The sequence below is a fragment of the Schistocerca serialis genome, chromosome 1 (assembly GCF_023864345.2).
Source record: "Schistocerca serialis cubense isolate TAMUIC-IGC-003099 chromosome 1, iqSchSeri2.2, whole genome shotgun sequence".
Classification (NCBI taxonomy): domain Eukaryota; kingdom Metazoa; phylum Arthropoda; class Insecta; order Orthoptera; family Acrididae; genus Schistocerca; species Schistocerca serialis.
The window spans coordinates 491146510-491165926 of NC_064638.1; the positions used below are offsets into that span (position 1 = coordinate 491146510).

The 19417-nt window shown below is 41.7% G+C and overlaps 1 protein-coding gene across 2 annotated transcripts in view; it reads left to right on the forward strand.

Annotated features, from left to right (window-relative positions):
• LOC126473890 (intraflagellar transport protein 122 homolog) overlaps positions 1-19417 on the forward strand; it is a 228456-nt gene that overhangs the window by 32961 nt on the left and 176078 nt on the right. For both annotated transcript variants that reach the window (XM_050101240.1, XM_050101231.1), the window contains exons 6-8: positions 9841-9916; positions 9997-10191; positions 10271-10359. In XM_050101240.1, the coding sequence (XP_049957197.1) occupies positions 9841-9916; positions 9997-10191; positions 10271-10359 (360 nt within the window). The remainder of the gene's footprint in view (positions 1-9840; positions 9917-9996; positions 10192-10270; positions 10360-19417) is intronic.

Below are 19417 nucleotides of genomic sequence, written 5' to 3' on the forward strand. Positions count from 1 at the left end.
TTTTATGTGTTTTACTTTGCACGGAAATACTCATTTGTAGGAGTGCCTTTGTTTAAAATATTCGCCACTACAGGAATCAAACTCAAGCTGCCCACTTTAGTTTCCCTACCAGTGGACATCGATATGAATGCAGCTGATAGGGCGTGGGTCTTGCTGCAGAGTAGTGCAGCAAGTTCTCACAGACAGCATGTACGAAGTGTTGCATGAACAGAACCGCTGACCCAAGTGTTTACTTGCCATCAACGATAGGCCAGACCTGTTTTTGACCAGCTTGGATCAGGTCTTCATAACACATCATGACATGGATCTGCGTGTTAGTGGTTCAGTGATTCATGCTGGTCGCATTTGATGCTTCCCTCCATGCCTGACTCTGTGTGGTGTTCAAGAATCTCTGCTCCCCTACAGACAGACTCACATGTCAGGTCTATTTTCCTCTTCCGGGGTCCATTTCTGTGGCTTCTGTAGTTTAGCCACCGCCAATTAGAACAGTTACATTTGTGCCAACAGGAAGATTTCATGGCATTGACATGTGGAGCAGATAACAGATAAGTATTTAATGATGTTTTAGGATGTTATCTATTCATTTTTTAATCAAGTTGTCCAGTAAAGCTCTTCTTGCGTCAGTTAATTTCAGTATCTCTTCATTATTTATTTGATCAACCCATCTAATTTTTAGCATTCCTCTGTAGCAGTACGTTTCAAAATCTCTTATTCTGTCCTTGTCCCTGCTGTTTATTGTTCATATTTTACTTCCATATAGGGCTACACTCCACACAAATACTTTCAGTAAGACTTCCTAACACTTAAATATATGTTAGGTGTTGACATACTTCTTTTTTTCAAAAAAGATTTTCATATTAATCCCAGTCTTCATTTTATATCATATTTACTTCTGCCTTCATTGATTATTTTGCTCACCAAATAACAAAACTCTTCTGCTGCTTTTGGTATATCATTTCCTAAAACAATTATCTCATAATAATCTGTTGAATTTGACTGCATTCCATTGCTCTGTTTACATTTTTGTTAACGTTCATCATACAACATTTTTCCAAGATGCTATCCATAAAGTTCAATTGATTTTTCAAGCCTTTTCCTGACATAATTACTGTGTCATTGGCAAATCTTAAAAGTTTTTATTTCCTCCCCTTGAACTGCAGTTGTTTTATAAATTTTTCTTTAGTTTTCTTTACTGTTTCTTCTATGCAGAGATTGAATAGCACCTAGGATAGACTACAAACCTGTCTTGTATATGTTGTGACTCACCGATCTTCCAAAGTGCCGCCGCGCAGTTGTGCGCGTCCTTTACATGCGGCGCTGTCTGCCAGCCATGCAGCAGCAGCGGCACCTAAGCGGCTAGCCAGCCAGCAGCCGCTAGACTTGGACTCAGTTATGATTTGACTGTTAAAGTGTACGCTCATCTTACTCTGTTTACTTGATCTGTGACTTTCATGTATTGCGTCTTCCTTGAAATATATTTGTTCAACTTGAAGTTATAGCAATTGGCGACGAGGTAGTGATTTTTCTTTTCCATAGTTGACCTACATGTTTCAATGGCTACTTTAGAGCAACTATTGCAAGGTCTCATAGAACAGCAAACACTTCCCACAAATGCAATTCGTGATTTCGTCGTGGCATCAAATGCAGGGCGTCTCTCGTCGTTGTCTCTACCTCCTTTTCCTCCTTACGACGAGACGGCGGAAGACTGGTCTGATTACGAAAAACGTCTTCGACAGCACTTCTTGCCATTTCATGTCGCGGATGAACAAACATGTAAGTCTCTGTTCCTTTCATGGATTTCACCTCAAATGTATTGGTTGTTGTCGCAGTTGGCTCCTTTGAAAGATCCTGCGTCTTTGTCCTTTGCTGAAATGTGCTCCCTTCTGTCTGTCTATTTTCAAAAGCAAACGCATGTGGTAACCTCTCGTGTTGCCTTTTATCGTTGTCAAAAACGACCGAATCAATCCTATCGCGCTTGGGCTGCTGAACTTCACGGCTTCAGTAGAAAGTGTCAATTTGTTACTGAAGTTCACAAAGAATCCTACGCCAATTCCATGATACGGGATGCTCTTATCCGATTGGCGCCCGACAAAGAAGTTAGGCAACGTGCCCTTCAGTTGGCAAATCCGAGTCTAGATGAAGTCCTATACATCGCACAGTCTTTTGAAATTTCTCGCGCCGCTGGAGAGCAAATAAAGGCATGGGGCGATGTCGGGGAAATATAACCTCAGTGTGATGGTGACGAAGTGTGTGGCGTGTCCCCGCCGGTCAACGTGGCTGTAGTACGCTCCCAAGCGCAGCCTTGGCCTAACCGTAAACAAACCTCTAAGAAACTGCAGCAAAACACACGGCAACTTCCTTCATGTCCACGGTGTTTTTAGAAGCATTCACCGAAGATTGTCCACAACGTTGGGCTGTGTGTCACAAATGCAAAAAAAAGGGTCATGTGTCATCCGTTTGCAAATCCGACCGCATACATGATGTTCATGAACATGATGCTGATTCTGATTCTGTGTTGTCTGTCAATTGTACTTCTTCCCTTTCAGGGAAGTAATTCCTCACTGTCCAAATACTTGGTCGAGATGTTCGCATGCAAGTGGATACTGGTTCTGCTGCCTCTATCATCAATTCTCAGACATATCTTCAGTTGGGTTCTCCAATCCTGTCACCTGTCACTAGGCAATTACGGACTTACAGTAAACAGAAGATTTCTCTGTTGGGACAATTTGATGCTGAGGTATCTTACAAATCTGTCGTTCGCACTGTTCCCATTTTTGTGGTCGACCATAGTAACGCGGAGAATCTTTTTGGTTTTGATGCCTTTCGCATTTTTGTGTTCTCCATGGATGACTCTGTCAATATCGTCTCTGAAGCTATTCCTTATGCTCAATTGGATTCCTTGTCGACGACATTTTCGTCCCTTTTTTCTCCTGGGTTAGGCCGTGCAAACGACTTTGAAGCTCATATCACGCTCAAACCCACTGCTCGGCCTAAGTTTTTTCGGGCTCGGCCCATTCCTATGGCCCTTCGTGATCAGGTCAAACGGGAGCTGGATCGTCTCACTGCTTCAGGGGTCTTGCTTCCTGTCACTTCCAGTGAGTGGTCCTCTCCTGTCATTGTCGTTGCTAAGCCAAATGGTGATATTCGTCTCTGTGGCAATTTCATAGCCACTGTAAATGCTCAATGCCTTATCGACACTTACCCTTTGCCTCGACCTGAAGAATTGTTTATTAAACTTGCTGGAGGCCAGTATTTTTCTAAACTTGACCTGTCAGAAGCTTATCATCAACTTCCTCTCGACGCTGCTTCCCGCAGTTTCTGGCCCTTAACACGCCTTTCGGCCTCTATCAATACCAACGATTGCCATTCGGGGTTGCCAGCGCCCCTGCTCTCTTTCAGCTATTCTTGGAACAATTATTGCTCACTGCCCCTTGGTGTATAAATTACCAGGACGACATTGTTGTCACTGGCTCCACCACTGACGAACATCTTCAAAATCTCTGTGGTGTCACAGCCAGACACCACACTTGCTAGGTGGTAGCTTAAATCGGCCGCGGTCCATTTAGTACATGTCGGACCCGCGTGTCGCCACTGTGTGATCGCAGACCTAGCGCCACCACAAGGCAGGTCTCGATATACGATAGAGCACTCGCCCCAGTTGTACGGACGGCATTGCTAGCGACAATACGGACGAAGCCTTCCTCTCATTTGCCGAGAGACAGTTAGAATAGCCTTCTGCTAAGTCCATGGCTACGACCTAGCAAGGCGCCAATTGTTACAGTGCATGTATCTTACGAGTCTCATTTGTATAGTCAAGAGAGATGTATCACCAGGAGTAAATAAAGTTAAGTATATTCCAAAGCTACGTATTTTCTTGACAGCAGTCATAACGTATCTTGTTCCAGAATTCACGCCCGTCTGCGTTAGATAGCGTGCCTATCGGCCCCCTCAAAATAACACTGTGTCGGCACTTCTGTCGACACATCAATCTCTGCACACTTTTTCATGTCTTACAGACTGCCGGTCTTAAGTGTAATCTTCAGAAATCAACATTTTTTCAGGCATCTATCTCGTACTTTGGGTTTCAACTCTTTCTGGATGGTATTCATCCGCTTCAGCAAACTGTCGCTGTAATCAATGCCCTTCCTCGCCCTACATCTGTTAAGGAACTGCAGGCCTTCTTGGGGAAAATAGCATACTATCACAAGTTTTTACCGTCTGCTGCTTCGGTGGCTCAGCCGTTGCATTGCCTGTTGCATAAAAACATGCCTTTTCACTGGTCTGCATCATGCAATGTGGCTTTCCAGAAATTGAAGACTATGCTGAAACAGGCCCCATGCCTGGCTACTTATCGACGTGGCCAACATCTTGTTCTTGCCATGGACGCCTCTCAATATGGGGTCGGTGCAGTCCTTGTGCACCCTTTTTCTGACGGTTCTGAACAACCCATTGCTTAAGCCTCCAAAACGCTTACGGATGACCAGCAAAAGTATTCTCAAATTGAAAAAGAAGCTTTGGCCATTATTTATGCTCTTCATAAGTTTGGTGTTTTTCTCTATGGATCCAAATTTCATCTTGTTACGGATCACGAACCACTTGTTTCCTTGTTTCATCCATCGACGTCACTTCCCGACAAGGCTGCACACCGCCTCCAGTGTTGGGCTCTTTACTTGTCTCATTTCAATTATGAGATTCATTTCTGGCCGACGGCTCAACATGCGAACGCTGATACACTGTCTTGCCTTCCCATGGGTCCTGATCTGGCATTCGATAGGGACGAACTTTTGTGTTTCCACCTGGATGTTGCCGAGCAGCGGGTTATGGACAGGTTCCCCATCACCGGGGACTGGCTGGCGTCTGCTTCGGGTTCTGACCCTACCCTCTCCCAGGTTTTACTCTGTGTTTAGAAGGGTTGGCCAGATCTTCCATCCGCTAAGACTTCTGATCCGTTGCGGAACTACTACACTTTGCGTTACCGCCTCACGGATAGGGATGGTGTTATCCTCCTTTCCACTGAAACTGCTTCGCTGCGTGTTGTGGTACCTGCGTCTTTGCATGCTTCAGTCTTGCGCCTCCTTCACCGTGGGCACTGGGGTGTCTCTCGCACAAAATCTCTGGCACGCCGTCATGTGTACTGGCCTGGCATCGACTCTGAAATCGCACACATGGTCGCTGCCTGGGGCCCTTGTGCGTCACAGGTCGCCGCACCGAAGTCATCTTTGTCACCGTGGCCTTTGCCTGAGAAGCCCTGGGAGCGTATTCATGCTGACTTCACGGGACCTTTTTTAGGTACTTATTGGCTTCTCGTTATTGACGCCTACTCTAACTTTCCTTTCATTGTCCGTTGCACGTCGCCTACCACTGCGGCAACCACCAATGCTCTAGCTCGCATTATCTCTTTGGAAGGCCTTCCCTCTACTCTTGTTACTGATAATGGTCCGCAATTGCCTCTTCCAATTTTGCGGATTTTTGTGCCCATCACAGTGTCATGCATGTCACGGTCCCTCTGTTCCATCCACAGTCAAACGGTGAGGCTGAACTACTGGTCCTCACATTTAAGGCTCAGATGAGGAAACTCCTGACTTCTTCTGCTGATGATGTGCTTCTCCAATTTCTGGATTCTTACCATTTCACCCCCATGGGCGACCACAGCCCGACTGAGCTCTTACATGGCCGACAACCCCGCACGCTACTTCATCTTCTGCGGCCTTCCACCGCACGGCCGCGGGTGCCTTCGCTTGGCCGGTTCATCGCCGATGACATTGTATGGGTATGGGGATGTGGCAGGCAGCCAAAATGGAGTCCTGGCCGCATCTTACGACACGGTGGCCAATGCCTGTATGAAATCCAGACGGACACGGGTGTTGCAGTGCGTCATTCTTACCAGCTTCGGCCTCATGTGCTGGCAACGCCTGTTCCGGATGCTGCTACACCACCTTCGGCCCTACCTGACGCTCGGGACACTGGAATCTCTCATTACTCACAACGTATTCCTCTCACCATCATACCGGTGCCAGCACAAGGACAGACGCCACCAGGAGACGTGCCCATGCAGGAAGCAGATCACCATCATCTGTCGGAGCAACTCTACTCGCCTCCTTCACCTACGGATGCGGACACATCGCACATGTCTCCTGTTATAACAACCGGACTTGCCGCAACAGGCAGATTGGTGCACGGGGCCCCAGCAGATTCGACTCCCACGTCTCCTATCATCTCGACCCGTTATCATCGGGGACACTTCCGTCCGTACGGGAAGCCTCGTCCTTGAGACTTTATGGCCAGTCAAACAACATGTATGGACGTTAGCAACTACAGGCCACCTCCATCAAGACCTGTGCAAAAAATTCAAAGGGGGGAAAAGTGTTGTGACTCGCCGATCTTTCAAAGTGCCGCCGCACAGTTACGCGCGTCCTCTACATGTGGCGCTGTCTACCAGCCATGCAGCAGCAGCGCCAGCTAAGCGGCCAGCCAGCCAGCTGCCGCTAGACTTGGACTCAGTTATGATTTGACTGTTAAAGTGTACACTCGTCTTACTCTGTTTACTTGATCTGTGACTTTCATGTATTGTGTCTTCCTTGAAATATATTTGTTCAACTTGAAGTTATAACAGTATATATTCTAGGATTGTCAGAAATCAGGTGGAAAGGTAGAGGAAGTAGAAAACTGAAGAGTGAATGTATGCTGCACTGTAGTGGGAATGGTGAAATGAAGGGAACATGTGATTGGTTGATGAAGGTCAGAGTGAAAGTAAAAAGGAATGTTATGGAAGTTCTACAAATATATGCCCCACAAGCTGGATATTGTGCTATAGAGGATGAGGACTGTGAAGAGGAAATAGAGAGACCGTTAATTGTATAGGTCATAACAGTGGGAGATCTAATTGCTCACACAAGCACGGAAAGAGAGAGATGTATTGAAGTATTGGGGGTGGAGGGGTAGGGAAGGAAGATAAGCCAATGCAAATGTGAAATGCTGGAACATTAATAAGGGGTGTACCCTCCATAATGTTGAATGCAAGCATGCAAACATTCATGCATTGTGTTGTACAGGTGCGAGATGTTAGTTTGTGAGATGGAGTTCTATGCCTGTTGCACATAGTTGATCAATACACCTACAGGTAATGCTGTTTGTTGATGACACTGGTGTTGTCATCCGATGATGTCCCAAGTGTGTTTGATTGGATACTGATCTGGTGATTGAGTGAGGCCAAGGCAATATGTTGACACTCTGTAGAGCATATTGGATTAAAACAGCAGTATGTGAATGAGTATTATCCTGTTGGAAAACACTTCCTGGAATGCTGTTCATGAATGGCAGCACATCAAATCAAATCAACAGATTGCCATACAAATTTGTAGTCATAATGACAAGAATGTGCCTGCTGTCATACATATCGGACCCCAGACCATAACTCCAGGCGTAGATCCAATGTGTCTAGCACACAGACAGTTGGGTTGCTGTCCCTCAACTTGCCTCCTCATAACCATACGTGGCCATCAGTAATCCTGAGGTAGAACCCCAGCGTTCATCAGAAGCCACAACAAACCTTCACCCTGCCCTCCAATGAGCTCTCACTTGACACCACTGAAGTCGCAAATGGTGGTGGCAGGACGTCTGGCTTGGAACTGCCCTTGTAGTACTGATTTGTAACAGTTTGTTACATCACTGTGGTGCCAACTGCTGTTCATATTGCTGCTGCAGATGCAGTACCATGTACCAGAGCCATACACTGAACACAACAGTTTTCCCTCTCGGTAGCACCACATGGATGCCCTGAGCCTGATCTTCGAGGAACTGTACATTCCTACGACCAATGGTGCCAGTAATCATGTACAGTGACTGCATTCCTGCCAAGTCTTTCTGCAATAATGCAGAAAGAACATCCAGCTTCTCGTAGTCCTATTACATGACCTTATTCAAACTCGGTGAGGTCTTGATACTGGCATCTTTATCACCTTAAAGGCATTCTTGACTAACATCAACTCACCACGTCCACTCTCAAAGTTAACTAACACTCAGGACCGTTACAATGTTTATTTAAAGCAAAACTAATTTGCATCCTCATAGTGGCACTACTGGTACCACTCGTGTGGGACATGCAAATTGTGAAGAGACATCAGCTTTCTGGTGTAGGAATACACCTACAAGCCTTCTTTTGTCACACAACTCCTTGTTGGTGTTGCGGTTTTGTATTCTGTCAGTGTGTAATGAGACTTAACTGTAATCTGAAGATGACTAATGAGCAGAACATATTTTATGTGTATTAGGAGGGAAGACCCCAACTTATCTCTTTTGCTGGCATGTACTTAGTACAGTAATTTTTTCCACAGTGCTGTATCTGAGTGGTGCAATAAAGGCATAGCTGAAAGAACAGATATTGTTGATGATCCACAGCTCCATGAAGTACTTCAAAATTAATTTTCTGTCTGTGAATTTCTTGATATCAGCTGTGTTAGGCATAGCTCTACTACTACGGATGCTGAGGAATTAATAGTCAGTGATTTAATTTCTAAGTATAAATGCTTTTGTTTGTCATTGGTGGTTAGCCCCATGTGCTTTATGATTTGCTAATGGGTTTCTGAAGCATTAATGCTTGTTGGGAAATTTACATCATTTTCTGCAAATGCCCATTTATTCCTCGTGCTCATGAAACATATTGAAACAAGAAGTAACACAAAGTCTAACATTGAAGTCCTAGCACACACAATTTATTTCTTAGTGTACCTCTACTCCTCTCCCCCCCCCCCTTCCCCCTCCACCGGCTGATGCTGCTGTAATGATAGTTGAGCACTAGTCTTATATTATAGGCCAAACACTGAATAGTAAGTATAAAAAAATGCTGTAGGTATTTACATATGCTTCCATATAGATGAAAGTATGTCCCTGATTTGTGAATAGTGCTGTCTTACATCAAAAGCTGAAGCTGAAACTCAGACTATTTATCAGTAGATTACAGCAGCTGTGAAAGGATTTATTATTCCTACAGCAGTGATCATAGCAGAACACAACTGAGTTCTCTCTCTCTCTCTCTCTCTCTCTCTTTCCATCCCTGCCTGCCTTCCTCTCTCCCTCCTTCCGTCCTTCCCTCCCCCTCTGCATTCTCCGCCCCCTCCCTCCTTCCCCTCTTTCCACCTCCAAAACACTGTTCCCATAACAAATTCAAGCAAAATATTTAATTAATTGTATGAGACCTTTTTAGTATTCATATGAATTGATAATATTAACTGTTGCAATTACCTGTATTACTATCATACATTAATAACAATAAATGCATGAGAACATAATAGGAAATTTCTGTTTGCCTGAATTAACTTTGTCCATATCACCAAATTGCATCTCTGAATAATTAGCGATGCTGGAAGACGCAAAATCTTATTAGGTACCTTGAGGAAAAGGCAACCAATCACCTACAGTGGACCAATGCATGGAGCACAGAGATGCATCAACAGTAAACAGGATTTTGTAGCAGAAGTACATTCATTCACACACACACACACACACACACACACACAGACACACACACACACACAGACACACACACACAAATGCATACTCTCGCTGTGGTCATGGGAATGTGTGTTTGGGTGCCTTTGTGCTTGTTTGTGTGTGGATGTGTGGACTTTTGCTAGAAAAAGAGCAAGAGTTCAAAAGCCAGCATGAATGCTCTTTTCTGTGTGCATGTCTCTGTGCTCCACACATCAGTCTACAATAGGTGAGTAAATGCCTTTCCCTTATTGTACGTACTTCTGCATCCAGGGATTTCATTATTATAATAAAATCTTATTAGTGATCAAAGTGCAATGGCCTATGAATTACTTTGTTCTTGTCTCTTTATAGGGAAGACAATTTTGACGTGTTATGCATTGCAGACTGGGGTCAAGGTTTATCGTTTTACACTATGGGTGGCAAACTGGTAAGTGCAGGGTAAAGTTTGACATTCCTTTACTTTTCTTCTCTCCTTTTGTGAAATCATTATTCATTGTTCTCAAACAGGTGGGCAAAGAGCGCAATATTGGCTTTGATCCCCTTTGTGTTAGTTATTTCAATAATGGTGAATATCTTCTCCTTGGTGGATCAAATAAAATGTGTACATTGATGACAAAAGATGGAATACGTCTTGGAACGGTTGGAGAAGAACAGTCTTCATGGGTATGGTGCTGTGCAGCCCGCCCAGATTCCAATTATGTGGTATGTTATGTGTTTATTTTGACACATTGTAGATTTTCTTGGGAGACCAATGATATTTGAACATATTGTTATGTTATAGGCCCTTGGATGTCAAGATGGCACAATTGCATACTACCAACTGATATTTAGCACAGTGCATGGACTTTACAGAGAACGGTATGCCTTCAGGTATGTAGGAATAAAGGGAGTGCTTTATAGCTTGCGATACTGTATGAAGTAAATTATGTGTACATGGATGAGTGTGTGTTTAGTCTACAAGTATCTGGTACAGTAGTGTGCAGAACTGTGTCATAGTAGACATCCATTGTGTTAATACAATCTTGTACATTACACTTCATGTGTAACTGAAATGTGTATTTTTCTAATATGTGAACAAGTTGAGCTAGCAGTTATGTTTAGTTGTGTCTCGGTATGAAAATCTGGCTAAATACATGAACGATTGAAATGTGCGGGTAGTAGACACAATTGAGCATAAATGTATTGAGCAGGAAAGTGAAACAGTAACATTTGTGAATATTTCTACTTCATAAAGTCATTTTTTTCCAAACTTCCCTGTGATTTGAATCATATTAACATTTATTGTCAAATGATCATGTTAACGTTTATTGCCAAATTGCATTCCTAGGTTTAAAGAATGGTATCTCAGAACCACAAAAGCTGCTTGTCTTATAGTGCATCCATTGCAACAGCCACAAATCCACTGCAGTAATGTATAGCTATTGTATTAAGTGCCACAACAGCATACAGACCGTGGGAAAATTTTATCTGCTAAAATCACAATTGGAGGTGTGGGCTAGGGACCAAAATTATTGGTAGAGGCAGAAAAGTGTTAAACATCACTGTGACCACTTATAAGAAGATCACTACAAAGAAAATGACTGCAAAGCTTACTATATTTCTAGAAAGGAAGCACCAGTGAAAACTGTTAGGTGAGGACAGCTTAAAAAGGCTGCTCATCACAGAATACCTAGCGTAACCTCTTGTATATCAAGAAGAGTCTTCACAGACGCAAAGAGCACAAAACATGGGTGACCAAACAAAAGGAAACATGCTTTTATACAGCTCTGTACTGCATCACCTGCCCATGCATGTAAAATGTCAGGGGCAGTGTTTTACAAGTGTGAAGTGTAGTGGAGGCTCTGTAATGATCTGGATGGTCGGTCATTCTGTGGTTTCTGTGTCATGTTGAAACGAGAAATAACTGATCAACTAATGAAATGCCTTCAGGTGACTGTTCATCCTGAGATGAGGTGCTGCCATAAGATTAACCTCATCCACACAGACTGAAATCTCAGAGATAAGTTTGTTGAGCAATATAATGAAATAATGCACCCTAGATCACCAACTTAGAATATTATCAAGCCATTTTGGTCTTTATTGGAAAAACAACTAAGGGCTTGTTATTCTCCTTCAGGATTTCTCAAATACTTGGGGCAGTTTCATTTGCAGTGAATTCTATAAACTACATCAACGTACAAAAACATCCAGGCAATTTTGAATGCAAAAGGTGTCCCCAGCACATTATGTATATGTTAATATTATTTCTTTCCAAATCCCAGCATTGAGGAATTCATACCTATGCATGTGTCAAATTGTCAGTGTAAAACACTGAACACAATCTTAGTATTTTGTCCTATAAGACTAAATATGGCATTTAAAGCTCCAAAATCTATTGTATTTATACACACATCAAAACAAGTTTTGCATCAGCTCTGTTCTGAGAGTCCTGGAACCTGTACAGAAAATTGGAATAGAGATCAACATGAACATCATTTCTGCCCTTTTTATTGCTCACGAAAACCAAACATTGCATATTGTACCACCATACAGCGAGACCTTCAGAGGTGGTGGTCCAGATTGCTGTACACACCGGTACCTCTAATACCCAGTAGCGCATCCTCTTGCATTGGTGCATGCCTGTATTCGTTGTGGCATACTATCCCCAAGTTCATCAAGGCATTGTTGGTCCAGATTGTCCCACTCCTCAACGGTGATTCGGCGTAGATCCCTCAGAGTGGTTGGTGGGTCACATTGCCCATAAACAACCCTTTTCAATCTATCCCAGGCAAATTCGATAGGGTTCATGTCTGGAGAACATGCTGGCCACTCTAGTCGAGCAACGTCGTTATCCTGAAGGAAGTCACTCACAAGATACGCACGATAGGGGCGAGAATTGTCATCCATGAAGACGAATGCCTCACCAATATGCTGGTGATATGGTTGCACTATTGGTCCGAGGATGGCATTCATGTATCATACAGCCTTTACAGCACCTTCCACTACCACCACCAGCATATGTCGGCCCCACATAACGCCACCCCAAAACAGCAGGGAACCTCCACCTTGCTGCACTCGCTGGACAGTGTGTCTAAGGCTTTCAGCCTGACAGGGTTGCCTCCAAACATGTGTCCGACAATTATCTGGTTGAAGGCATATACGACACTCATCGGTGAAGAGAACATGATGCCAATCCTGACTGGTCCATTCAGCATGTTGTTGAGCCCATCTGTACTGCACTGCATGGTGTTGTGGTTGCAAAGATGGACCTTGCCATGCATGTTTGAAGTGAAGTTGCGCATCATGCAGCTTATTGCACACAGCTTGAGTCATAACACGAAGTCCTGTGACAGCACGAAAATTATTATTCAACATGGTTGCATTGCTGTCAGGGTTCCTCCAAGCCATAATCCATAGTTAAGTCATACACTGCAGTAGTAGCCCTTGGGCACCTGAGTGAGGCATGTCATCGACAGTTCCTGTCTCTCTGTACCTCCTTCAATGCCGAACAACATCGCTTTGGTTCACTCTGAGACACTTTTTTTGTGGGATCTGAAATTTAAAAACCTCTCTCACACCGGCCTGATTTAGCTTCACTGATCAGGATAGTAAAAACATGCGTATATTAAGGGAATTTTCATTCACAAAGCAGGCTCACATTCACACAGTTCAGTACTGTTCTATCCTGATTAAATTGAACTTAACTTAAATTCCATAAGGCAGTGAAGCAATTTCGAAGTCTCGGTGCGACGAAAATTGTCAGTCGATTTCCTAAAAACATTTGTAATAATTATTAACTTTCGGTGATCACATGGGGAAGACCGGAGATCTGCTGGTAAGACCGTGTTAGCCCATTTATTGAAAGTAATAAACTGGATATCTTGAGTGTACAAAACGGCAGGTTCGTCCAGTGTAAATCAGACGTTTCCCACTGATCCCATGCAACACAGTGTAGTAAGCAAACACTGTCAATAATAATCAGTTAAATAATACGCGAACACACTTACTTTAGTTTAGTTCATCTATTAAATTCCTTCTCATACAGAATCTCATCAAGATGGCGACTAACTCAACAATACATACATATACATCTTCGTTCTTTCACAGCTAATCAGCAAGATCTGAATCATTCTTCTCATAAGAGTAAACATAGGTAGCAGAGAAGCTATTCCATGGAGTAAATGCACGCTCCAAGGAATAATAGGGCGTGAAATTACTTTGCATTGATAATCATCGTATATTAAAGTTTAGGAATCGGTAAGATAAGAAGAGATATTTCGAGATATGTACCGAGTTATATAATTTATAAAATTTCTGAAAATATCGCGGAGAGACCGCTGCAAGAGACATTACATCGTGGAGAGACCGCTGCAAGAGACATTACACTTTGTTGAGAGCCCTTCCTGGCAGAAAGTAACAATGTGGATGTGATCAAACCCTAGTACTGACTATCTAGGCATAATAGAACTACAGAAAAAAATGAGCCATGTACCTCCTTACTGGTAGAATGACTGGAACTGGTCGGCCGTCAGACCCCCTCTGTCTAATAGGTGCTGCTCATGCATGGTTGTTTAGATCTTTGGGCAGGTTTAGTGACATCTCTGAACAGTCAAAGGGACTGTGTCTGCAATACAATATCCACAGTCAACGTCTATCTTCAGGAGTTCTGGGAACTGGGATGATACAAAACTTTTTTTTGGTGTGTGTATTGTGGGGCCAAAGTGTCCAACATTTTCCCAGTAGAATAGGTCTATCCTTGATGTGTGTACCTGGATCTGTAAAATACCCCTCAGTGGATACCATAACTCAGAACATTTCCCTTGTAGAAGTTTCTTTAGATGAGGGAATAGGTAGAGACAAAAGGCTCCCAAACTGATGTTTACGGTGGATGTTACAACTATTTGTGTTGCAAATGGTCCGCAGCTCGTGGTTGTGCGGTAGCGTTCTCGCTTCCCACGCCCAGGTTCCCGGGTTCGATTCCCGGCGGGGTCAGGGGATTTTCTCTGCCTCGTGATGACTGGGTGTTGTGTGATGTCCTTAGGTTAGTTATGTTTAAGTAGTTCTGAGTTCTAGGGGACTGATGACCATAGCTGTTAAGTCCCATAGTGCTCAGAGCCATTTGAACCATTTTTTTGTTGCAAATGCCACTGCTTTCCCATTGACAAACCACCTTTGTGAGCAAGTACGCTGCCCTTAATGAAAGGCAGTTATTGTTAAACCATTTATAAGTTGATTAATAAGAGGAATCTCTATTGAATCTTATGAAACAACAGTTGTAAGCTCATCAGCATGTAAAATGGTTTTTATGCTCCTATTTTACAACGAGAGCTGTAGTTGCCATGAAATGTCATAGCTAATGTTAGTACTACTCATACAACATTAATTTCTACAGATGCATGACTTATGGATCTTTGTCTTACTAATGTCTCAGGAGTGTTTAAATTGAAATCAGTTGCAATCAATAACTAATTCAGTTTAGCATTGTTTGTAATGAAAGTTTTGTTAGAAACATTTGTTATTCCAATAGGCTTCACATCTATAATTATTGGAATATGATTACATTGTAATCTTCTGCTGATACATGATACTACTGTTTTAGAGAAACCTTTTGTTCTCATGTTAGAGCAATATCTCCAATAGGACAGTCATAAATATTTTTCTAACTTTTTAAAAAAAATGAGTGGCAGGATGGCAACAAATGCATAGATGTGGTCAATTATTGGTGTATCAGTAATGCACTGCAATGGGTGCCTCATAAAGTGGAAAGCAAGAAAACTCGCTGTAAGAAAGTGTTGCAAGACATATTTTGATGACTTCCCAATTAATAAAATCTTATGAGACAGTGTTAAAAACATCGTGAATCTGAAATCACTGACAGTTGCCAAACTGTGCCCAGCACATTCATCATTCATGTTGAATTTGCAGAAAACATGATACACTGCTTTTTATATATCACTCTTAAAACCAAGAAATTCCTCCCATATTAGCTTATTTTTATCAAATAGTCTTTAGCAGTAAAAATTTGTAATTCTATTCATAGTTTACACTAAAACATACATAGAGAGTTGAAGATACTACACAGAAATGATACTGTGCAATACAGAGCTGAGTGGGCATTTAAGAAAAACATAGTAGCCTTAACTTTTTTCAGTAAGATAAATGGCTCAGTACTTCAAAGTACGAAGAAACTGCCGGTGTATTTTCTGCATGTAAGAAAGACGTATGTCATTGATGTGCAACCATACTCAACATATGTCAGATTGATGCATCAAGAGTCATACTCAAATGGTAATTGCTCTGTATATGTATTGAACACTTACTATCAGTTGGATGTGTTTGCTGTTAACTGTGTGTTGCCATTATTTTTATTTCACAGTGATTCTTCCTTTTCCATTTGACTGAGAAAGAGCCACTATTGAAGTTTGGCAAGCACTATTCCAATTCCCTTCAATACAGCTTATTGTTATAGTGGCTCTAGAGCCATTTTGGTTGTATAATTGTGATTGTATACAGCATTGAGCAATAGAATGAGAGAGAGCTACTATGGTGACTAGAGAGCACTATCATTACCTTGACAAATGGAATCGTTGAGTTTAACATATAACCTTGATGCCATTAGACCTTGTACAGGCTGTGTACACCGTAGTCACACAGGAGGTAGGCAGGACAGTGTGTTTGATCAAGTCCACATCATTAGGGCAGTCTGATTTATCCATATTTTGAAGTAATGCAGGCTTTGAGCATTCAACATTTCACTGTATCAGCAGTTTACCATTAGAATTTGATTCATGTAAAATTACTACCACCAGAGTCACCTGTTGCACTCCACAGTGTTGTAGATTACAAGGATCGGTGTGACCAGCTCAATTTTGATGACGGAGATGAGCCATAGTGCAACAGATCACACCCATGAACTATTTCAACAGATTACATTCCATTTCCATGCCACATAACTGCTTGTGAACAGTAACACCTCTCCCCCTGCCCCCTTCTCCCAATCCTTACTTCCTTCTCCCCAATCCCCACCCCTTCCCCATTGAGGAGCAGAAAGCAGAAGACAGGAATGATAGAATTGATCTATAATTATCTTTGTTTTCCACAGAAAAGATTATATTTGATGGCATGGGTCAGTTAATATTTAATATTTTTTGTGAGTAGGTTACTTTTCAGGTTGAGGCAATGAAAGGTTCTATTCCTGGGAAGAGAGGGAAGGACAGAAGAAGATACCAGATGCTGGATGACATCAGTAGATCACAAGGACGGTAACAAAGAATGAACAGAGAAGCATGGAGGGCCATGAAGTCTAAACATACCACAAGGCAGATAACTAAATGATGATGATGATGATGATGATGATAATGATGACATTCATCATGCATCATGTCCTGTAAATGTCATCATAAAAGAGAGCCTTCATGGATACCAAATTAAACAGAAACAGCCATTACAGGCTACTTTGGCAAAAGACTAGTGCTAATGTATTCACACTGTTCATTATGGGAAGTACTCCTAGATCACTTTATATACTTATGTGTTTATTAGGAAAAAAGTTACACTTTTGATTAAAGCCACTGCTCTTCTTCTTACACTACTTTGCTATTGTTTTTATTTACTACTTCAGAAAAAGCAGTTGTGTGACTTACACAGAATGTTACCATTTGATCATATACTGGCAAAATCAAAAACAGTTGAATAAGAACAGTAGAATTAAGCAGATTACATTCCATTTCCATGCCACATAACTGCTTGTGAACAGCAACACCTCTCCCCCTGCCCCCTTCTCCCAATCCTTACTTCCTTCTCCCCAATCCCCACCCCTTCCCCATTGAGGAGCAGAAAGCAGAAAGCAGAATACTCTTATAGTAATTAGAAGTTGTGGCTAATAAGGAACATTTACAAAATTGTGTTGTAGACAAGTGAAGCAGTCGCGCCCAATGTACAGAACTCTGTCTGGGATACTGTATTTTTACATTTGTGCATTATGCACATTTATTTGTACACTGTTTCATAATTTCAAAGATGTTTTCACGAATACATGGAACTGAAACTTTTTTCAATATTACACTGTAAACACAGTTTACTTTTTGATTTCTGCATTTTCAGTTGAGATGCCCTTAACAAAGGCAAATTGAGTTGTTGCTCAAAGGTTATACCAAGAAAAGTTTTGTATTCAAGGTGTCTTACAGCCTTCATATAATTGATAAATGACACTTATATATTCAAAGACAAGGCTGCTCGCTTTTATATAAATATAAATAAGCAAGTTCATCTTTGAATGCGAAAAAAGTCATTTATCATCTATTCTGAGAAAAGAGTTTCAGTATTTTGTTGTGAGATGCCTTCTTAAAAAAAGGGTGTACTATAAGTAGAACTCAGTATTCACAGATGTAAAAAAAAGTCTTTGGAAAATACAATATTTGTCTAGCAGAGAAACAGCTATATAGTAAAACTGAGAAGGCGGTAATTTTTCCAAAGTAGCAGGTTTCTTACTAATTAACTCAATGAAATGTAGATGGCATAAGTATGAATAGCATTAAGCAGCATAGTGATACTTTATTGTTAACTAATGTATACATATTAAGTTTCTATGATTTCCTTGTATCTTGTTGATGTATATCTTGACTAATTCCACATCTCTGAAGGTTCTCTTTCTTGTACATATAGTACAACAAGTGGTATCCATTACTGGTGTAAGTTTGCCTGGAAGTGAAAGGACCAGGCAAAATAAGGATTGAATATCATTTGTATCAAGATTTTTATTAACACTCCTCAGGAAAAGTAATTTTACCAATTAGGCCAACAGGAGCTTCACAAATTAAGACCAAACTATCCAACTAGATTAAAAAAAAATAAGAACAGTTACTTAAAATCAATAAAACAATCTCTTCCGAGGTTCTTATTCTCTTTTAAAAGAATAAACAATTAAGTACAGAACTCAAGAATGCCCAAACAACAGTGTTTTATAACAAGCATAACATGATAGGAAACCAGTCTTCTAAACAGGAAGGCAATAAACATCTTTAGAATGTATTTGACTAACATACAACAAATAATTCAGGTTTACATAAAAGAAGTCATTGAAAGGAAAGAAAAATAATTAAAGCTGCTTGGTGTGAAACCACCACATATTGACAATGTGGTCCAGACAAACAACCGTGAAATTATTTAGGGCAGGCCCAATATGATGCTCACAACATTCCTCCTTTTCTAAGCAACCAGAGGGTACGTGCTCCAAGGCACAAACATACAATGATAGCCTGATGAACAGAGAAGTAACTTTTAAGTAAACCAGTAAAAACTTATGTCATCAGATTACACTCTGGCAGCGTAGATAAAACAATTGTAATAAGTCACTCTAAGATTATAAGGTAACTGCCCAGGGCAACCACCCCCACTTACACCTGATTGTAAAGAAGTTCAGCAGCCAATTGAGATTCAGCTTCAAATCGTGCCATGTGGTGGAAACAGTGACTACTTAACCGTCACATAGGACAGAAAATGTAGGTGGAAAGAAAATGCGGACAGTTGGGTGATGAACCTCACCTATGTTAAATACAAGCTCAGTTTCAGACCCATTGTTGACTATCGTGTCCTTAATCATAAAGTAATCTGGGAGTCTGCCCCTTTTCGTGATTTACACAGGTGTTTTTCATGGTTTTCCAGGGCCCACTATTTTTCTGTTTTCGGTCTTTACACAGGCTTTTTGCACTGACTGGTACTTACATGAATTCAACTGGATGCCTTTCAGTCTTTTTACAGGGGTGGCAGTTCTTTTTGGATTATTCAGTTGCATGCTCGGAGACCTGAAGTTCAAGTGTGCGTATAACTACTAGGATGATGTTTTTCACAGTGCCATCTTCCCAAACATTTGGAGCATTTGCAACTGGTTTTGGGGCATCTGAGGCAAGTGGGGCTAACTGTCAAACTTTCTGAAGTTACCTTTGCTCAT